The 19837-nt window shown below is 41.0% G+C and overlaps 1 protein-coding gene across 2 annotated transcripts in view; it reads right to left on the bottom strand.

The window, feature by feature from the left end:
* Positions 1–19837, bottom strand: part of LOC124297414 (discoidin domain-containing receptor 2-like) — a 59603-nt gene that overhangs the window by 14169 nt on the left and 25597 nt on the right. For both annotated transcript variants that reach the window (XM_046748414.1, XM_046748415.1), the window contains exon 2: positions 5800–5948. In XM_046748414.1, coding sequence (XP_046604370.1) covers positions 5800–5929 — 130 coding nt within the window. In that variant the 5' untranslated portion in view covers positions 5930–5948. The remainder of the gene's footprint in view (positions 1–5799; positions 5949–19837) is intronic.

Genomic DNA, 19837 nt, shown 5'->3' with positions numbered 1-19837 from the left:
TTGTCGTAAACAATACCCGAAAAATACCGACTATACCTGCAGAGCAAAATTGTTCGTTTCATAGCGTCGCGGTAGGTAATCTGCGCTGTTAAATCATCCGTGATTTAGAAATCAGAGTGTATCTTATAAACATGATATCAGGGAGGAGGAAAATCATCAGGGTGCCCAGGAACCGACGACCGCGCCGACCGCAGGAAATGCGCATAAATCTACGTCAGAAGATTTTCTGCTCGGTAAATTTAATTTCGCCCACCCTTCTTTGTTATTTCAATGATTATTATTAATGACCGACTGCCTGCGTGCGGCGAGGAAGCGGGACGGCAGCAGAAACACTGGGTGCCTTTTCCTCTCCTCTCCTCTCCTCTCCTCTCCCTTCATCTTCATCTTCTTCTTCTTCTTCTTCTTCTTCCTAACCCCCCCTCCCCTGGCCGAATCTAGGCCTGCCTGCCACTTTTCTTGTTCACGGGCGTGAATGTAAATTAATTACTCCCCGGTCCCCTTAGCGAAAAACATATTATGCAGAGGCACCTTATTACGCCGGGATATTAAACCATAAATCACGACTTACTTATTCTACGTGCTGCCACTAACCCCCAACCACCACCATCCATCCCTTCACCCTTTCCTCGAATATCCCACCCCTAATTGACCCAATGTTTCCCCGATGCAGGTTGTCTAATATATTCTTTTCAAATTATTACATTGTATCCTTGCTTCTTGACCTATTCATCTCCTTTCCTTTTCAAAATTGAAAAAAAAAAATATATAAATAAAATAAAAAGAATCTCATTACCAACTGAAATTGACGAGAGAGATTTATCATTTCTTCTGACGTGAACTAGTTTCTTTTTTTCCGTGCGGCGATCGACATCGCGAACCTAACCTAACGTAACTTAACCTCCACCCCCATCCCTGCCTTGACCCTTTTCTCGATGATGCCACCCCCTAGTTAACCCATTCGCGATCGATAACGATTATCATTATTATGAACGGGGAAAAAAAAATTTTCTTCCCTTGTATTTTCTTTGTTTCTATATATGATAAAGAAAACGATTGTACCGTTTGAGTTTTTGAAAAATTCGGAAAAGTGTGTCAAAATTCGACCTGAACTAAACTCAATTCCTAACGATCTCTACTTTGGCGGAAGATTTAAAATCACCGTGGGGGCTACAAACTTACCCCGATATACCGTTCTAGGGTTTACCTAACCTAACCTAACCCAACCTATCTTGTTAGTTGTATAAGCGTTCTCGATTTTCTGATTTTTTGTTTTCTCGAGATTGAGTCATTGGAGAGAGAGACAGAAGTAAGACAAGGGCGTTCGCTTCCAGCTAACTCGTCAACAATTCAGTGCAGGGAGACTCGTTGTTGCCCCGCAGTAGGCAAATTGTGATCTCTCTCCGGGTATCTGTTTTTAGAGAGAACACTGCCGCCGTGTCCCGAAGTACAATAAACTTCTTCACCTTCTTCTTTTTCTTTCTTTCTTCCGCTTCGTCTGTTTCAGGTTCTTTAACTGCCGGTAGTGAATCTGGTAATTAGGCGTCGCGAGCGATTCCTCTTCCCCTTTCCCTCGCCCCCCCCCCCCCCTCCCTCACATCGCCCTTATCCTCATCCTTACGACTTTCTTAATTTCCCCTGTCTCTCCGAGTCCCTGAGCTGCTAGGTACAAAGCCGTTTCCAGGTCTTTAAAGAAAAATAAACAGGCGAAAAGCCGAGAGCGTCTTAGGTGTCGGGGGTAAGAGGGGTGCAGGTGTGCACGCCGCGTCGGTGGCGTCGGTGGCGTCGCGGCGCCGGGTAGGCTGCAGGCGTAACGGAAGTACTACTTTTACGCACCCCGCCGCAGCCCCGAAAGCTCTATAAGCTCACGGCGCAATCACCTCTCGTCTCAAGTTGCGTGCAGGTCGGAATATCGCGGGGTTAGGGTGCCGACGACGCCGACGCCGGAACGAGAACGAGAACGAAAACGAGGGCGAGCAACCCTTCCGCGCCCGAAGCTTCGGTTTAAAAATTATCACCTCGACGATTCACGTCGAGTTACACTGAGAAAAATTTCATTTGTCACGGTAACTAGAAAAATTGAGTGAAACGGGTATCGTTAAAAAAAAACTGTTTGAATATTGTTGGAATTACGAAAAAAGAGGTACGGCTAACCATTTTGCGCTATTGTCGATCCTTTTTTGGTTAATGCAACGCTGAATCAATTTCATCGGTTTACTCTACTTTTTTAGTTAAACAAGGCTTTAACGTCAATTTATCGTTGCACAAGCATTAAATTTTCGCAACTGTTGCAAGAAAATATAGCAACAGCGATCGTAATGAGAAAGAATAGCAACGGATACTAGACTTTCCGGTAACGGCTAGAAAACTAATTTTCATTTTCTACCTAGAACTATATTTTTCGTTTATGGTAAAAAAAGGAAAATAGTTGAGAACTGAGCCGTAACCGCTACTAAAAATTTCTCTCAGTGATATAAAAAATGTAAAGGGGGTAAATTTTTTTTCGCGCGCCTGTTATGCAATATATCTAGGCGTAGATGTTATCCATACGTATATCTGTATAACTATACCTATACACAGGTGTATTAGTATAAAACACATCGTTTGCAAATAGGCAATTTAAATTCAATTTCAACGGTTTCGACGCTTCCCGCAGAACGTGGTATTGTAACATTGATCAGAGAGAGAGAGAAAGAGAGAGAGAAAAAACGGGATGAAAATGGAGGAAATGAGAGTAAAAAAAAAAGAATTATTTTTTTTTCGAGAAAACTAAACTGGCGAATGCGGGGAAACTGAGAGAAAGAAAGAAAGAAAAAAACAAACAACTTTCGCGCGGAAATATAAACCGAAATAAAAACGTATAAAATTGAAACGTTCGATGCTGCGGGGGAGTGAAAATGGCTGTGGCAATGCTGCAGTTGGCGGTGTGCCCGGGATAAACGCGTTTTTGATTGAATGAAAATTGATTGAAAGTGGCGCTCGATGATCCCCGCAGGTGTTTCAAAACCCTCTGTAACGTTTTCTTTTTGTAACGTACATTGGCCGGTTTGTAACGCTGCATGAATAAGAGATGAGCTTAAAATATATACCTGATTCACTCTGAATCTTGGGATATAGGAATTGAAATAAAAAAAAAAAGAGAAGAAATGGAACGAGGTCTCGGAATCTTTGGAGAAACAATCAAATTTCATCCTGCGTATAAATCGATTTGTCGAAATTGCAGAAGAAACGGTTTCTTTTCATTTCCGAGGCTAGAAATGCGTCAGGGAGGGTTGAAAAAGTTTCTTCATTCCTCATCGGTCACATTAAAAATCAAATGATTGGATGAACGATAAAAAAAAAAATAAAAATAAAAAAAGTTTAGAAGATTGAATTGAAATTGTACAGTTTTTTTTTTTACAAATTTTGACATCCGAGTTCTTGACGTTTCTGTATTGAGAGGTTGAATGGCTCGTAACGTTGATTCAACGACGGAATTTTACTGGTAAATTAATAATTATTCCCGCAACTTATTAGGATTATTTTAATACACATACAGACTAAATCGTAATAACACAATTTATGCACATATTTCGGAATCTTGATTTCTTCGTTGTGGTTAAAAACGGTAAAAATATCGATTCTCGTCTAGATTCTTACGTCATCAGGAACTTGAATCTCGTTCAATTAATCGGGAAACGGTTAATCGAAGAAAAGCTAAATCGAAGTTTACGATTAATCGATTAACGGTGTCATCTAGTGCGAAAGCTATTTTTTAAAAGTTTTTTACGAGTATTTTTCTTTTAAGACAAGCCGTCGAAATAAAATTTATAAAATTTCTCATGACTTTTACATTATATTTATCGACATGTAAACAAACTTTGTTAGTTTCTTGGAGGAAAAATATGTGAACATAACCTAAAACACACTGCTCGATAGGAACTTGTGTAGAAAAAAATGTAGACACGATATCTCAAAAAGCACTGAACCGATCCTGTTAAAATTTTAACAGCATTTTTATTACATCCATAACAATCACGTGAACTAGAATTAATCATGATTACTTCGATAGTTTTTGTTTTACGAGCTGAACAGAAAAAAAAAATACGAATCTAATTTCTTGTTTCTTTGCTTCTCGATACATCATATCTAGACTTGTTTTTTCGTTTCTCTACAATATTTCCTCGTCGAAAAATTCACAAAGTTTCTTCGAACATCAATAAATACAATTCAATAAATACACAAAATGTAACGTGAAAAATTATGATAAATTTTATTGAAATACGACTGAAACAGGTATTTCGATCGAAACGATATCTCGCATTTTGTATCCATACCTTACAGCGATAACTCCAGCCTTTCGGTCAAACTAACGGAGCCGCAGGGGTGATTGCAAAATAGGGTTGACGTCGAGTACGGCGATCCCGGAGGGAGAAAATTCGGCGATAACGCGACTCGTTCCGGCGGCGTCCCGACGCCCGTATCCACACGCGTCAGATATGTTTATGCACCGCGGCGAGCATTAACATCCCGATTTATGCCGAGTGCAAAACCCTTACACGACCGCAAATTCACCGCGCGCAACGGGGGGCTCGACTTGCTTTATTATTACAGCTAGAGATACTATTTATACACAGTTGATATTCAAATTTCGTCAGTCTTTATCCTTGTTTTTTTTTTTTTTTTTTTATTTTTAATCTTTTTTTTTTATCATTCATTGTTCTTGTTTGTTGTCTCGTTAAGACGACGTCCGCGTATTATCGATATCCGGTATCGAAATAAGCGAATAATTGTCCGATGCGTAAGTATTTACGAAAAGGTTGCGGGAATTTAATAAAAATTTATTAATATACTTCCTGCGGATGTTTGAGAGAGAAACTTGAACTCCAACCGTGTTTTTAGAATGAGATTTTTTAAACGATGTAACGACTCGAGGCTCGTTTAATCTTGGTTATTTATTATGTAAGGAATAAAGTGCGACTGGTTTTAAACATCGATTTTCCGCTTAAGAGTAACCGGAAGTCGAGAAGTAGGGTTTGATAAATGCGTGGTATTATTAGAATGTGGTTGCGATGTTTATTGATTGGTTTGAAAAGGTGGAGACGAAGCGAATTAACAGTTTTCAGTAACACCGATGACTTTGCGTTCAACCAAATCCATCCGATTGCGAGAAATAAAAACAACAAAATCTCGGTCTTCTTTGAGTCGTGTTATACCGTGACAATATCTTGAAACTTGAAAATCAACCGCGCGTGCGCCGAATAATTCAATCTCATTGGTCGGCCAAATCTTCCCGCAGCGATATTCTTGTCCGCGATTCAGGCTGGCCAACCTACGCAAAATGTGGACGTTTCGAATTTTCAAAGAGCGTAAGCGTTAAATTCCGACCGGTCTTCGAAGAATCAACTTTTCGACCAAATAACAAATGCTTTCCAAACCTTTCCGAGTCACCGCCTCAATTATTCGAGATTCTAACCTCGAAAATTCGTATCAACCACATCGCCGGCAGAAACAGTTTGACAGCTGAAAACTCGGGATGGCCAGCCTGCGCGAAGAGCCGATAAAACTCGCGCATGCGCGGTTGATTTTCAAGTTTCAAGAGATTGTCCCGGTATTTACCGTGTACTGGTCTTATGAGAATGAAGTTAGTAAGGTACGAAATTGAGTAAATTATGATAAAGAAAATTCAACTCGTTGAAAGTCGTCGTTAAAAAATTGTGCGATGATGATTTTTTCCTACGTTACTAACTTCGGCAACACTTCGTTTAGTGTTCAAATAACGTCGTTAATAAATTTTGGACAACGATTCAAGCATGTACTTACATATGTCGATGGCACCTGCTCCGCAGAAACAGAGGATAAAGACGACGAGGAAAATCATGTTGAGTCTCGACTCGCCCATGACGAAGAGACGGCTGATTCCGAAGAATAGCTGAAGGGCCACAACAGTCATCGACGATCCATGTCGGGTGCTGGAAAATACGAGCGCGAAGAAGCGTTCGGTTAGATCGAGGAATTTTAAAATGGGAGGAGGAAATCGGAGAAAAAGATTGCGGGGAGGAGATGAGAAGAGAAGAGAGTAGAAGAGAGGAGAGGAGAGGAGAGGAGAGGAGAGGAGCCTTATTACCCATAGTGCAGGGGGAGGCGGCTTATTTCGGTTAATGGTTCCCTTGTGTTCGGTGCTCCTCTCTCTTTCTCTCTTTCTCTCTTCCTCTCTTCCTCTCTCATTTTCTCTCCCCGCCGACGTTTGCAAGTGAAATAGCGCGCACCCGCCCCAGTGGCCATGTTAAATCAGGGTGCGGACCGTCCGTCGGACAAAGAGTTACATTCAGGCCTGGGAGCCATTACGCGTCATTATCGAGATTAGGATCGTAGTAGCTGCCTGACGGCGACGTTAGAGAAACAGCTCGGAAGCTGAACCGAAACTACCGAGTCGCGATCGCTGTTGTATGTAAATATAAAGAAAAAAAAACAAAAAATAAAACGAAGAAACATGAAAAAAATAAACGAGCAAAATACACAAGCCAAAGGGAATTAAAACGCGGTAGGAATAAGGAGAATCCAAAGAGAAGCTTGCGGCGGGGCAAAAAGCGGCTCGGCTATACTCTTTGGCTAATTAACCCCGACTCGAGCTTCTTTGACTCATCCTGCGATCCTTATCTCACAGCCTATGCAGGGTGAAAATTGTCCCTGGAATTTTAGGTTTCATTATTTTGCAGTTTTTTTTTTTTTGGTATTACCAAGTTCAAACGGCGAAAGGATGGTCGCATATTGAGTCTGAATTTTGGGTTCCTTCGTTGAGTCGTCATTTTAGTCCTGAAACAAGGTGAGCTTTGAAAAATTGGAGCGGATTTGAAAATCCGAATTTGAAAAGTTACGAAAGCGTCTGATTCTGAATTCTCTTAGTCGCGAAAGTTAATGTAAAGAAATCAAACCTTGACGATACATCAAAGTTTCGAATGGTCCGAAAGCCGACGCTCAAAGTTCCGAAAGTGCGAAGATGAGGAAATTTAAAAATCTGAAACATCGAAATTCCGAATGATCGACGATTTTCAGTTCCGTGAATTTCTGGCTTGTTGAGTTTCCCCACTTTGATCTTTCTCTGTTTTTGATTTTCGATAATTTTACGTTCGGAATCCTGGTCATTCCGATTTTCGGTTTTTCTAATTTTTGCACACCCACTCGTCGAGCAAACTACGCCGTGTGAGTATATTTCAACTTTCGGAATTTCCCTCTATCGAAACTTTGCTCAATCATAACTTGAATTTTCGTAATTTTGCATTTCGTAACGACCATTCGCACTTTATCATTTCTCGAAACTCCAATTTCTTAACTTCAACTTTCGCCACCATCCAATTCAGAATTAGTCGCTCCCGGAGCTTTTCAAATTCGGAACATCAACCCCGCCCAAAAAAATCTACAAACAGAGCAAACCCCTCCTCCCTCCATCCCTAATTCGCAAATTCTAAAAATTTCACATCGACATAATTCCTCCCTTCGATCGGCGAAGCCGGATTAAAGCCGCGCAGCCTGCGTGTAGATTGCAACGTACCCAGAGTGGCTTTGCCAGTGGCTCAACGCGCACCTTCGACCTCCGCGAAGCGCAAAGCTTGCATGGAACAGCGTCGAAACATGCGATATCTTTTTTCACCCCTGCGCCGCCGCTGCACCCCGACTCGCTCGGCCAGACGCGACGATCACGCAAGGCTTCGTGTGAAACTGCACAGGGTGCCGAGTTCTCTCCTCTTTTCTGGTTAGGTGCAAGCTCCGTGTGTATAAGTGCACGTATGCCTCTAGCGGAAAATATAACCACGCGATTATATTGCGCCTACAATGTACGCTCGGTATTCTCGTGGGTGGTGAAAACACCCCGAGCTTTATAAGAGGGTAGCTATGGCTCTCTCTCTCTCTCTCTTTTTACTATTGCACGAGATAAAATATTCGCCCCGGCCAGTTTGTTTATTCATTTAATTATTTGTTTACTTTAGTTATTTATTTCATTACTTTTCTGTCACTCATTCACTCATCTACATTTCTATTTTGTTTTTCTAATGTCTTCCGAGTGTGATGCTCAAATACTTTTGCGGTATGTACTAATTTTATGTCATTCACTCTGTTCTATCGTTCGCTAATGCCGTTTGTATGTTTTTATTTTTTTACACCTGACCAATTGATATATAAATTTTTCTGTTCTGATTAATTTTATGTCACTTTTATCTATTGTCTTATATTTTTGCTCATGTTTCAACCTCGTTAATTATTTATTTATTCTTTCAACTCGTAATTTCTTCATCTTATTTATTATTCTGTCTTTATTCTGCACATACTCTCTTTCGGTCTATTTACGTTTATCTATTATTGTCTCCTTATCTAGTCATTATTCTTTATTATTTTTCATTCTTTTTGATTATTTTTCATTAAATACCCAACTACGTATAATTGTTACATAAAATTACGTAATTCACTCTTGAACAATCCGTAGAATTGGAAAAAAAAATTGATGCAATTTCGTAAATAAACGGCCAGGATTAATGTTTGGACAGTGCTCAGAAATTTGCGCAGAGTTAATCATAGATTTATACCAATTCTTATTGAAAGAATTACAATAATTTACACTTTAAAATGAATCAACTAATTTTAATTCGTCAAGTGGCTGAAAAGCGAGCAATGATCTCTCAAGTAATTTTATAATATATCAGCAAATATTCCTAACGAGAAGAATTAGTTTATTAAAATAACAGTTAGTCGAACTACAAATATTAGTAATAAAATCTAAAATTCTTTAATTTCACAAATATATCCGATAAATTGATCAATCTTATTCATATTTTTTTGTCACTTTTTGACATCGTCACGTCTGTTTCAGGGAAGGAGAAAATTTTTAATCATAATTTCGGTATATCGATTCATCGGGGATTTTGCTTATCGACGTATAATATTTACCTTTCGCAATCTTTGGAAACACGTGACTTTTTTAAAATACCTAAAAAAAAAAAAAAAAAACCTTGACTCTGTGTAAAATATTTCTCAAACCTGTATAGAGTGTCATATAATTTTACACAATATCTTCGCTCGCCAAACAACAAGTACCTATAATACAAACACTGCATCGGGGGGAAAATTGCATAAAGAAACGCATCGGCGTAAGGAAGGAAACAAGGAAGGCGATTCGAACTCGGCGATGCAGACGACGGGTTATATTCCGAGCGGCTCAACTTCATCCCCACGTATATGCGGTGACGTACAATGCATGCAATGCGGGGCGGCGAGGAGACGAGGCCATGAATTATGCAGCTCACCCCGTCTAGAGAGAGAAGGAGAGACGGCGAGAAGGGGAGAAAGAGAGAAGGAGAGAAAGAGAGGGGCCGGCATTGACTTGCACCCTAGTCTTCGCCATTCTTTGCTGCACGCGTGGCCGAAACCAGAAGCGATCGAAACTTTCACATGGCCACGTGTCTGGCTTGAAGGGGTGATACGGAGTAAGGATTTTTCAAAAATCTATCTATTTTTATTTCATTTTCGTAATGTGTATATATTCGAGTACGTGCACAGCAAAATTTCACGTCGATACGACAAATATTAAAGTGCTTTTGAAACTTTGAACGCGTTTTTTTTTCGAAAATATGTTTTCAAAGTCGATGAGCAGGATTTATCGGAAAGTTCTGAACCGATCAGTCTCAAATTTTTACTCGAGCTTTATGAATATATCTTTCAATCCTTGACCGAAGGTTTTTTCTCGCCGATAAATATTTTCTATTTTGATAAACAAATTAGGGCGAAAATTTTTCCGGAAGATTGACATTTTTTTTGTTTGACAACCGGTCGTTTTGTTAAAAATTAATATTTTGCTTGTTACTTCGATCAAGGACCGGATAATACCTAGTATCAACTAAATATTTTTTGTTTTTTCATTTCGGATGATCCAGTCCAGGATGTCTTGCTCACCGCAAGACGCCTTTTTTTTATAACTGCTCTCAGAGATCGACTACAACAGCTGTATAAAAATCCACCATCTTTACAAATGAAAAAAACAACAGAACAAAGTTCAATGTTACTTGAGTATGTGTATATATTTTTATATCAATAAATTGAAATATCTCTTCGTGAAAAATCCTTGAAAAATCGCTTTCTTCGTCCTCCTAACGGCGTATAACCCCTTCGAAAATCGAAATTCGTAACGGACCGAAAAACGCTCGTCGGTTTATAGTCACAGAGGGCGAAGATAAGCAGATTATTACGGACTAAAACATCCGTCAATGACAGGGAATTTACTCGATCCGTGCAGCATATAATGCAGGACGCATCGGGGAAATTCATTTATTCGTGAGTGAATAAAAAAAAAAAAAAAAAATAAAAAAAGAAAAAAAAAAGGAAAGGAAACAAAACGACTGCGAAGCTTTTCTCTCTCTTCGCGTGCGTCCCTCGACGGTGTTACAGGGGGCGAAGGTTGAAGGTTGAATGTCGAAGGGTGAGGAGGAGTAGAAGCTGCAGCAGCAGCAGCAGCAATCTCCTAGAAGATCAAATCTCGCCCAATTAACGGGACTCAACGATTCGCGGAGGATGTGGATGGTGGAACGTTAGCGGAGCAGCAGCAGCGGGTTGAGACAGGGCTGCTTTTATGATCTCGGGTTCAATCTAGCCGCCTAGAGTACGAGAGGAGGACGAGGGAAGAGGGGGGGGGGGGGGGGGGGAGAGAAAGGGGATGAAGGGTGGCAGGGAGGGAGGGAACGTGACTCCGGATTTGGAAGGAAGATAGGGAAGCGAGGAAGTCGTGTGTATACGTATACCTATACACACGAGTGCGTATAATACGCGGTGAAAAAAAAGCTCGAGTCGGGGCCAAGAAACGGCGGTTAAAAGAAAGCGGAAACGTTGAAGAGAAGAGAGAAGGGAATTAGAGTAGGTGGAAAAAAGAAAAAAAAGAAAAAAAAAAAGAAAGGAAGGAAAGAATTGTCCGGATTCCAATAAACGACCGTTCGGAAATATTGTCCTTTTCATACCTACTCCGAAAAGGGCTCGAGTGATCGACTCGAGAGAAAACGGCGCGTTGCCACTCGACGGAAACCGGACCCGGGTGTCCTCCTCTCTCTTTTCGAGAGAGAGAGAGAGAGAGATAGAAACAAAAAAAAAAAAAAATGAATAAAAACTGAAGGCGATGAAATTCGACGAGGGTCCACATCCGTCAAGATTTTTAATATATGGTACACACTGTGCTGCACGTGCCGGCTTTTACTGGTAACCAGAAGGCTTGGAGAATCCATCGCCGAGTTGCGGCTTGTTCTATATCCGATATTACGTAGACTGGGAAAAATTTCATTTGTTACGGTAATTAGAAAAATTGAGTAAAACAGGTATCGTTGAAAAAAACTGTTTGAATATTGTTGGAATTACGAAAAACGAGGTACGCGTAGACATTTTGCGCTATCGTCGATCTTTTTTTGGTTATTGCAACGCTGAATCGGTTTCATCGGTTTACTCTACTTTTTTAGTCAAACAAGGCTTTAACGAGAATTTATTCTTACACAAGCGTTAAATTTTCGCAACAGTTGCAAGAAAATATAGCGACAACGATCGTAATGAGAAAGAACAGTGTCGGATACTAGACTTTCCGGTAACGGCTAGAAAACTAATTTTCATTTTCTACCTGGAACTGTATTTTTCGATTGCGGTAAAAGATGAAAATAGTTGAGGACTGAGCGGTAACCGGAAATAAAAATTTCTCTCTGTTTATGGGATGAAAAGGAAATTGTCAAAATAGAGGTATAGTAAAAAAAATGGGTCAACGACGTATCGGTATTACAAGCGTAATATCGCCACGTGATAAGCTCGTCGCAAATGAAATGTAGAAATCAAAAGAAAGAAAAAAAAGAACACACTAATAATAATAATAATTAGATTACACCCTGCAGATTCCGGCATCACGTCGAGGAAACGAGAGATGTTTGTTTAACTTGAAATTCCGGCACGTCTCGCCATCCAGATCTCAACTTTCTTGGTTAATTATTTTAGTTGTAAGTAAGATAAGAATTCGAGACGATTTAGAGAAAAATAAATGTCTCTTCGGATTTAATCGGAATCACGTTTATTCCACGATAAGAGATGAATAACAGTGTAAACGTAGATGGGTAACAGAAGAGAGTGGGAAAGTTTTTTCTTTTTTTTTTTTTTTTCGTAATAAATTTTCCAACCTTACAACAAACACTTCTGACACCGGTTGCCAATTATCTTCACTCGCTGTATCATCGGATCGAGGAATTTGCATCGTCGGACGATGGGTGTAAAAGATATTTAAGTGGGTTGAGCCCACGCCTCTGTAATTACTATACACAGGTATAAATGTACGTGAATATATATGTATATGTATATATATATATATATATATATATATATATATATATACATATATGCACAATATGCATGAGGTAAAAATGAAACGAGAGGTTTATTAGCTTTGAGAAGTATTAAAAAATAAAAAAATAAAAATAAACAAATGGGTAAAAAGGAAGGAAAAGAACGCGCCGCGTACAGGTTGGAACGAGGGTATCGATGAAGCGATGGAATTATACGGGCGTGTGAGATTGCGTCTGAAAACCGAGGCCCTCGGGCATGCAGGTATAACCCATACGCACACATATCCGTGCTCGTTTGAGGGTATAATCAGGTATTTGCACAGCTGCGTGAGGATGAGCGATCGCATCGTCGAGAATATACCTCTCCTCGGTTCTTCCTATACCCACAGCCTATTACACACGGAGAAAAGTTATCGGCCGATTATCGTCCCATCAGCAGATCCACCGGACCCTGAATCCATTGATAATGGGTAACTACTTGCGTATGGGTTCCAAAGTCCGCTCCGCGGTGTAAGAAAGTATTGAAAAACCAGAGTCGAGTGTACGAAGGCAGGAAAGAATTCTTCTTCAAATGCAAACAAGCCAAGGGAATGTAAGAACGACGTGGAAACGATTGGGATTGGATAAGGGAGGAGGATGAGACAGTCGTTGAAGTGGTGCGCAAAGTGGATTCGTCGATGTAAGGAATTGGGGGGGGGGAAAGTTTATACCTGGTTGTTCGGAAAAGGGGAAGAAATCTGGGGCGTTGCGTATTCTTACCGGGATCAATTGACGGCTCCATAAATCGTTTATCCATGTTTAATGCAGGGTGTCAATACGACGACGGTGGTAGAATTTTCTTAAGGAGCGTAGAAAGTTCGGTGTGAAAATAGCTTTCCAAGGAGGAAAGTTTCTACCGCGGCACGGAAAAGAGAGGGCTGCGAAAGCGCGGCGGTGAACAAGGAAAAGCTTTCGGGTTGGCTCCGAACGTCATTGGCAGAAAATTTTTGAGGGAAAAACCTCGACTTCACCGGCAGCCGGTAATCGCATGTCGCCGAAAAATACCCTTTTTAAAACGTCCCTACGTCCGCATGGCTGCACAGTTACAGTCCTTTTCGAGGGTAAATATTTGGGAATATTTCAAGGGCTCCGAGTGCCTAAGAAAACACTCGGCCAGAGGCTGTTCAGCAGGGTTTTAACGAAAACCAGGCACGCGAGTCATCGTCGCCTCTCAGGATTCAAAGGAGAATAAGGATGAGAAGGAAGGAGGACCAAAGTGGAACCCCTATCCCTCTTGGAGATCGGTTTACCGGGTGAAATATCGCTCGACATTCATTTCCCTCCCTCCCCCCTCCATCCATCCCTGCTGCAATTGCGGTTCTTCGTCGGTTCGGGTTCCTCGAACTTCGGAACTCGGACGATTTGAAGAATCCAAAAAAGCTACCGCAACGCTACCAGCCCCGGGCGTGCTTGACTCCTCGTTAAAACGAAATGCATCTCGTCTTTGGATCGCACTCTCAGGAGTCTGAGATGAGGGAAAAGAAGACGAGGACTGTAGGTTAAGGCCAGCTGCTTGGGTCGTCACTCGAGTCCGCACGCGCTTCGAAGATCATGCTTGTCAAGAGCATGTGCAGACACCTCAGGAATTTTTAATCCTCTGACAAATTTTCGTAACATACCTATCGAGTGCCCAGACTGGTTATTCATACTCCCATTACGAGGTGTTCGTAAGCTCTGCACGTGTGTGCGATTTATAGCAACGAACAGGACCCAAGATTTTCATCAACACCTCGCTTGTACCTAGACTCCTAACCGACGACGGATTTCTTTGGTCTTTGGAAAATTTCTTCGCTACAATTCTTCGGATTGGAATTGAAGATACATCGGATGTGCAGTCAAGTAATAGGACCAGATGAAATCCAGTCAAGATAAAGGTTTCCAAAGTGTTACTGAAGCTAGTTAAGAGGGTGGGTGGTTTAAGTTGAATGGAATCAAAGAAGTCCGGACAAAAGAATGTTAAACTGTAAACAACTCGTTACTACCAAGGTCGGGTGAACGATTATGCTCATATTTCACAGCTTCGGAGTCGGACTTGCTAATCTCTGTCCGATCGCATCTTTGTTCAAAGAGTACGTGGTCCTGGTTCTGGTCCGAGTGTAGGTTCCAATCATCGTTATCATCAAATACCATTGAACGTCCGGAAGTCGGTCGCCAGACAAACCAGCCGGCGACGCGGATACGAGGGGTATCAGACAGCGTGGAAAATTCAATCGACCATTAAGTCGCGGACGGACTTTGGGTGAGGGTTTGGAAAGGGTTTTCGGGGCCATTCATTCGGCGGCGAGATAACGCGCGGCAGCCGCGTCTCGGCGTCGAGTATATTCTGAAAGACCGTCCCCGCAGAGGAGAGTGCAAATAAAAGTACCTACCAGTAGGAGAGCTTATCGTCGAAGAGAGATCGCCATCTTTGAATGACCGAAGACCACCAACGGTCAAAGGCGCTATTTAACCGGAAACTTTGCTCTCTCGGTATCTCGGATAAGTTGGCTCGACTCTTCGAGACGCGGATAAGCCTTCCAAGCTTCTTCTTCCACCGGACGTACATCGACCCTTAACGGCCCCTTTAGGTTGTTCGAACGACGATGCAAGGGCGCGTCGTTTTCAAAGCGGTGATTAGCCCTTTTATCGAAATCAATTCGACAGACGGAACGAAACTGCGAGAATTCAATCGGGGCTTGGAATCGAGGCTGAAGAATAGTCGAATAGAGGACGATGTTTGGGAGAACGATGCTCGTCACGGCTTGTCTTTACTGTCGGAGAAACATCGGCGCAGGCATTGTTCGTTGCGAGTAAAATTCACCCGAGTGAACGGGACCAATCGGACTGATTGGCCAACTGGTATTTACATTTCTGACCGTCCATTCGGATCCAGAACCCCAATGGAACGAAAGCTCGTCACGATGAAAGGTTTCACCACGTCATGCCACTGAGATTTCTCCCCCTTCAATCGATCCAGCATCGGTTGATTATCAATCAATCCCACCGTCGATTCTACGAACATTTATTTCGAACGTCGCTGATATCTCGAGCGGAATTAAGGCGAGCTGATTTTACAATTATATCATTGATGAACAGAGAAACTGATACGATTCGAAGGAATTAATTAAGGAAAAAGAATGGATCAAACTGTCAGAATCAAAGCTTTTGTAGGAACAGAGTGGGAGAAAAATATCGTTTACAAAATCACCAGCGCTGTTCTTCAACTGCACTAATGACGGTGAGGGTGAAAATTTTGTTTAACCTTTTCAGTCACGCAATTCAGTGTTTTGTTTGTTTTTTTTTTTTATTTATGCATGGAAATGCAATTATACGTTTCTTACCAATTTTTCCACGCTGAATGCGATACTGATGTAAAAAATTTACTAAAACTACAAACAAACCCTAAAATGGGATGAAAACAGGGTGAATTGTCAACATACAATTAGACAGTGTTTTATACTAATATTTATTTTGAGGTAGTACGATTTTAGGCCGAGAATAGGTGCAACCCCCAGTACTATCAATAAGCACCTCCAAGGAGGGTGAAAACTACCCCTTTGCATTGAATTTTGCAAATCTAATGTCCATTCCGAGATCTCTGTTTGTCAACCAATGAATTCCAAGCGTTTTTAGTATACTTATACCATCAAATTTCTCCGCTAACGAATTACATTCACGAAAATACGTTTATTTATTTATTTTTTTTGCATATGTTTACTTACAACAATTACAAACAATTACGGTTTCTCAAAAAATCCCAATCTTTCCAAAGTTTAAATATTTTTTATACCCGAAAATGACAAAAAAAAAGAAAAAGAAAAGCAACAAAGATGTTACCATAACAGTGGCCTCTGTGACTGAAAGGATTAAACAATTTGGTGTTTATCAGATACGTAAAAAGGGAACGGTTTCATTCTATTTCACCATCATTTACGGAAATACAAAATTGCTAGAGGTTATTTTCAACGCTTTTGTCACCTTCAACATTTGTCTCGGAATCCACCCTTAATTTTAGGGGCGAGTCAGCGCTGCCTCGCAAAGTCGGGTTGGGACGAGGAGCCCGTCTGGTTTGGTCAGGGCGTTTACGGCTTACTCCGTTCCCGGTCCAGCTACTAATTAATAACAACTCCTGGTCCCGTGCGTTCCCGGTAGTAACAAGGAGCAGATGTAGGGACCGCAGGCACACGCCCACGTTTAGAGCCCGCATCGCGTCCCTCGACACGCGTGTGGTCCTCGGTCGCGTGCATGTTATTAGCGAAAAAGAAGCACCCGCCCATATTACTCCCGGGATGGGCGAGCAACAGGAGCAACGAGTATCCCGGCCTACTCTACTGGCACTGGTTCAAAAACGAGCGTCAAAAAAAAAAAAAAAAAAAAAAACGAGAAGCAGAGAGAAGAAGAAGAAGATGAAGGTGCAGATGAGAGGGATTCAAAAATTTATGTACATATAGGCACGTTGGACTGGCCGTTTGAAAAAAAAACTTTCACGCTTCAAGTAGAAAAATCTCAAGTTAACCTTGAAAATTTGTGAAAAAAAACCAAAAGTTTTGAAACCATTAAAATTGAAAACGTCAAGAGTAAAAAAGTATTTTCAATCACAGATTAATTTGCCTACCACGTCTGATGTTTTTTGTATCGTTATATAAGATTGAAAAAGATCAAGATCTGAGATGAAAGAAGGATCTTATTTTACGAGAAGAGAAATGAATGAAAAATTAAACAAAAAAAAAAAGATTACCGGCAACCCTTAACATTGAGGCAGAGCATCGAAACTTTGAAGATCTTCTTTTTTCAAATTTGACTTAAAATTTTTCGACTCTATCGATACGGTCTTGCTCGGAATCCGTGGTCGCGATCAGAGTTGAGGAATCGTACATTCGAGTCACCGGTTAGATTCGGGAGGGGCTGAAAATACACCGCAGGTATGCACGATGTTCGGAGGGTGTATATATATGTTATGTATGTACGTACGGGGAGTAGTATAACAGGCGGATTCCTCTCTAGTAATAATTTTACACACTCGACAAGAGAAACAGGTCTGCGTTTGACGTGCTCGGAGTACGAAAAAACGAAGCATGAAAAAAATAAAAAAACAAAAACGAGAGAGACAGAGAGAGAAAACGCAACATACACGTACTTGCGCGTTATTTATAAGTGTGCACTGCGTATGCGAGCAACTTCCTACATCCGTGAACCGACAGTATTTACATACGTTATTTACGCGTATGAGAGAGAGAGAGAGAGAGAGAGAGATGGAGGGAAATTGTGTAGGAGCCAAGCTTCGACTCGTGTCTTTTTCCCACCGATTTATTATACGTTAGTATCCGATATTTTTATTTCCTTCGAAAAAACTTTTACAACTGCTGTTTCATGCTTCTTTTTTTTGTTTTAATTTTTTTAAAATTACATTCACCGAGATTTCCACGCGATCAGGGAGATCGGCTACTGACCGTGTGCACGAGGAGTAAAAAATTCTATCCGCGATATTTTTCCACTTCACAAAGTCTCAATGTACCTGACGTTACGCTGGCTGCAGGTCGCGTGCACAATAATTACTTTTTGCCTCGCGTTTCAGCTGCTGCTTCTGCTGCTGTTGTTGTTGCTGCGGAGAAATGAAAAGCGTACCAATATTTGCACCCCCAACGAAACGGTAGCAAACCACCCTCTGCGATAACAAAAAGGGCTGTCAGAACTACCCGCAATGTATATAATTACATGCATTAACGTCACCGAGCTGCAAATTAGTTTTTCTTATTTTCTGCTTCATTCGTGATTCAGTGAAATTCTTTATTGTTATTGTAAGAGAAAAATAATCCCCCCCCCCCCCCAACCTCCCTCGCCCCGTATAATTTATAATAACGAAGCATTATTTTAAAAAGTCTTTATTTCATGGCGGAATTGAAGAAAATTTTCATCATAACTTTAACCTGTATAATATAATTGTCGGTAGTATAAATCGGGGAGCAAGCTTGCAGTGCGGAATAATATTCGGCTTAAAACTCGAGGGTGAATTTCAATTTCTCGCGTTGCATGCGGAAAAAGAAACTGCAGGGAGAAAGAGAGAGAGAGAGAGAGAGAGAGAGAGAGAGAGAGAGAGAGAGAGAGAGAGAATTGCAGAGACTGGTGAACTGATAGTAATAATTTCGTAATATGCCAACATGTATGTACATATTATTATAATATGTATACGATATAAACGCAACCTCGCGGTTTTTACGTGGGTCGAGCTACCGGAATGGATGATAATAACCTTGCGCTGCGTTTTTTTCGTTATGGTTATCAGATGCAAATCCTAGTTTATTGCGATTGGAATTCTTATTAAGCGCTTCTGCCCCGCCTTATTCTCTCCTTACACATTTTCCTTATTCCTATCTCTCCTTTTCTCCCTCACCGTTCGAGGATTTTCATCTCTGCAAAACATCCTTTAACGATAAATTGTAATAAATTTAAATTAATCTCAGCTTCTTGGTCGTCGCTTGTATAAAAAAAAAAAAAACCAAAAAAATAAAATGTTGTAAAAAAATGTGAAATCACCCCTTTTATTTATAATATTATTGTTAAAACAGTCTTGTTTCTGATTTTAAATTGTAAACACGCATTTCGTCGTCAAATCATTTTTCACTGGTTAATTTGTTTGTGCCGGTTGGATCATTTCTTTACGTCACAAAATATATTACGTACTACGGAAGATTTTCGAGCTTTCCTGAGCCACGATTTTTGATTACGCGATTAACGCGCCCCCGAGGATATTCGCCCGACGAAGGGTTGCAGGCGGCATGGCCGAGTGCTTTTTGCATTATATCACGGTAGGAATTCGGCTGGTTCCGAGGCCGCGTGCGCCGAGCTTTCCATCGCTCAGAGTACGCGTGCCTTGAATTCTCACCGTAATTGCATCCCGGTTCAAACCCCGCGGCGCCGCGAGCTTGACGAGACTGGAAGACCGACCGACCGTCTTCGTCCTGGGGGGGGGGGGGATTACAGCAGCCTCGGTTAACGTTTCTCAGCGTCCTACGTCGGGAAAACGGATCGAAGAAACGCCGTTTCGAAGTCGGAGAACTGTAGCGGTAAAAGCTCGAAACTGCAGAGAATATACGCGAAGGGTGCAGAGAAAGATTTTACGAGAGTGAAATCGAGTGATTTTTTATTTTTATTTTCATTCGCATATTGCTCGAATTTGTTTCCTCGATTCGATTACCCGATTGATTGAATTCATTGATCACAATCAGCAAACGGACCTTCTAACCAATCAGCTAAAATTTTGTTGCGTCGATGGAATACGTTGTTGCATTTTCTGTTGTACGGTAAATTAGTAAGTCTTTCTTTGATCTGGTCAAATTGTTTGGTCAGGTTGAACCAATCAAATCGTTTGTTGATTTAAAGACGTTATTCAGTTATAAAGAATGGAAATAATTTGATCGATTTAATTTCATTGGTTTTCAAGTATTAACGAAACGCATGGTAACTTATATAATATCGGTTAAAAACTAGTCGTT

The sequence above is a fragment of the Neodiprion virginianus genome, chromosome 2 (assembly GCF_021901495.1).
Source record: "Neodiprion virginianus isolate iyNeoVirg1 chromosome 2, iyNeoVirg1.1, whole genome shotgun sequence".
Lineage (NCBI taxonomy): Eukaryota > Metazoa > Arthropoda > Insecta > Hymenoptera > Diprionidae > Neodiprion > Neodiprion virginianus.
This window is presented reverse-complemented; position numbering and strand designations above follow the sequence as displayed.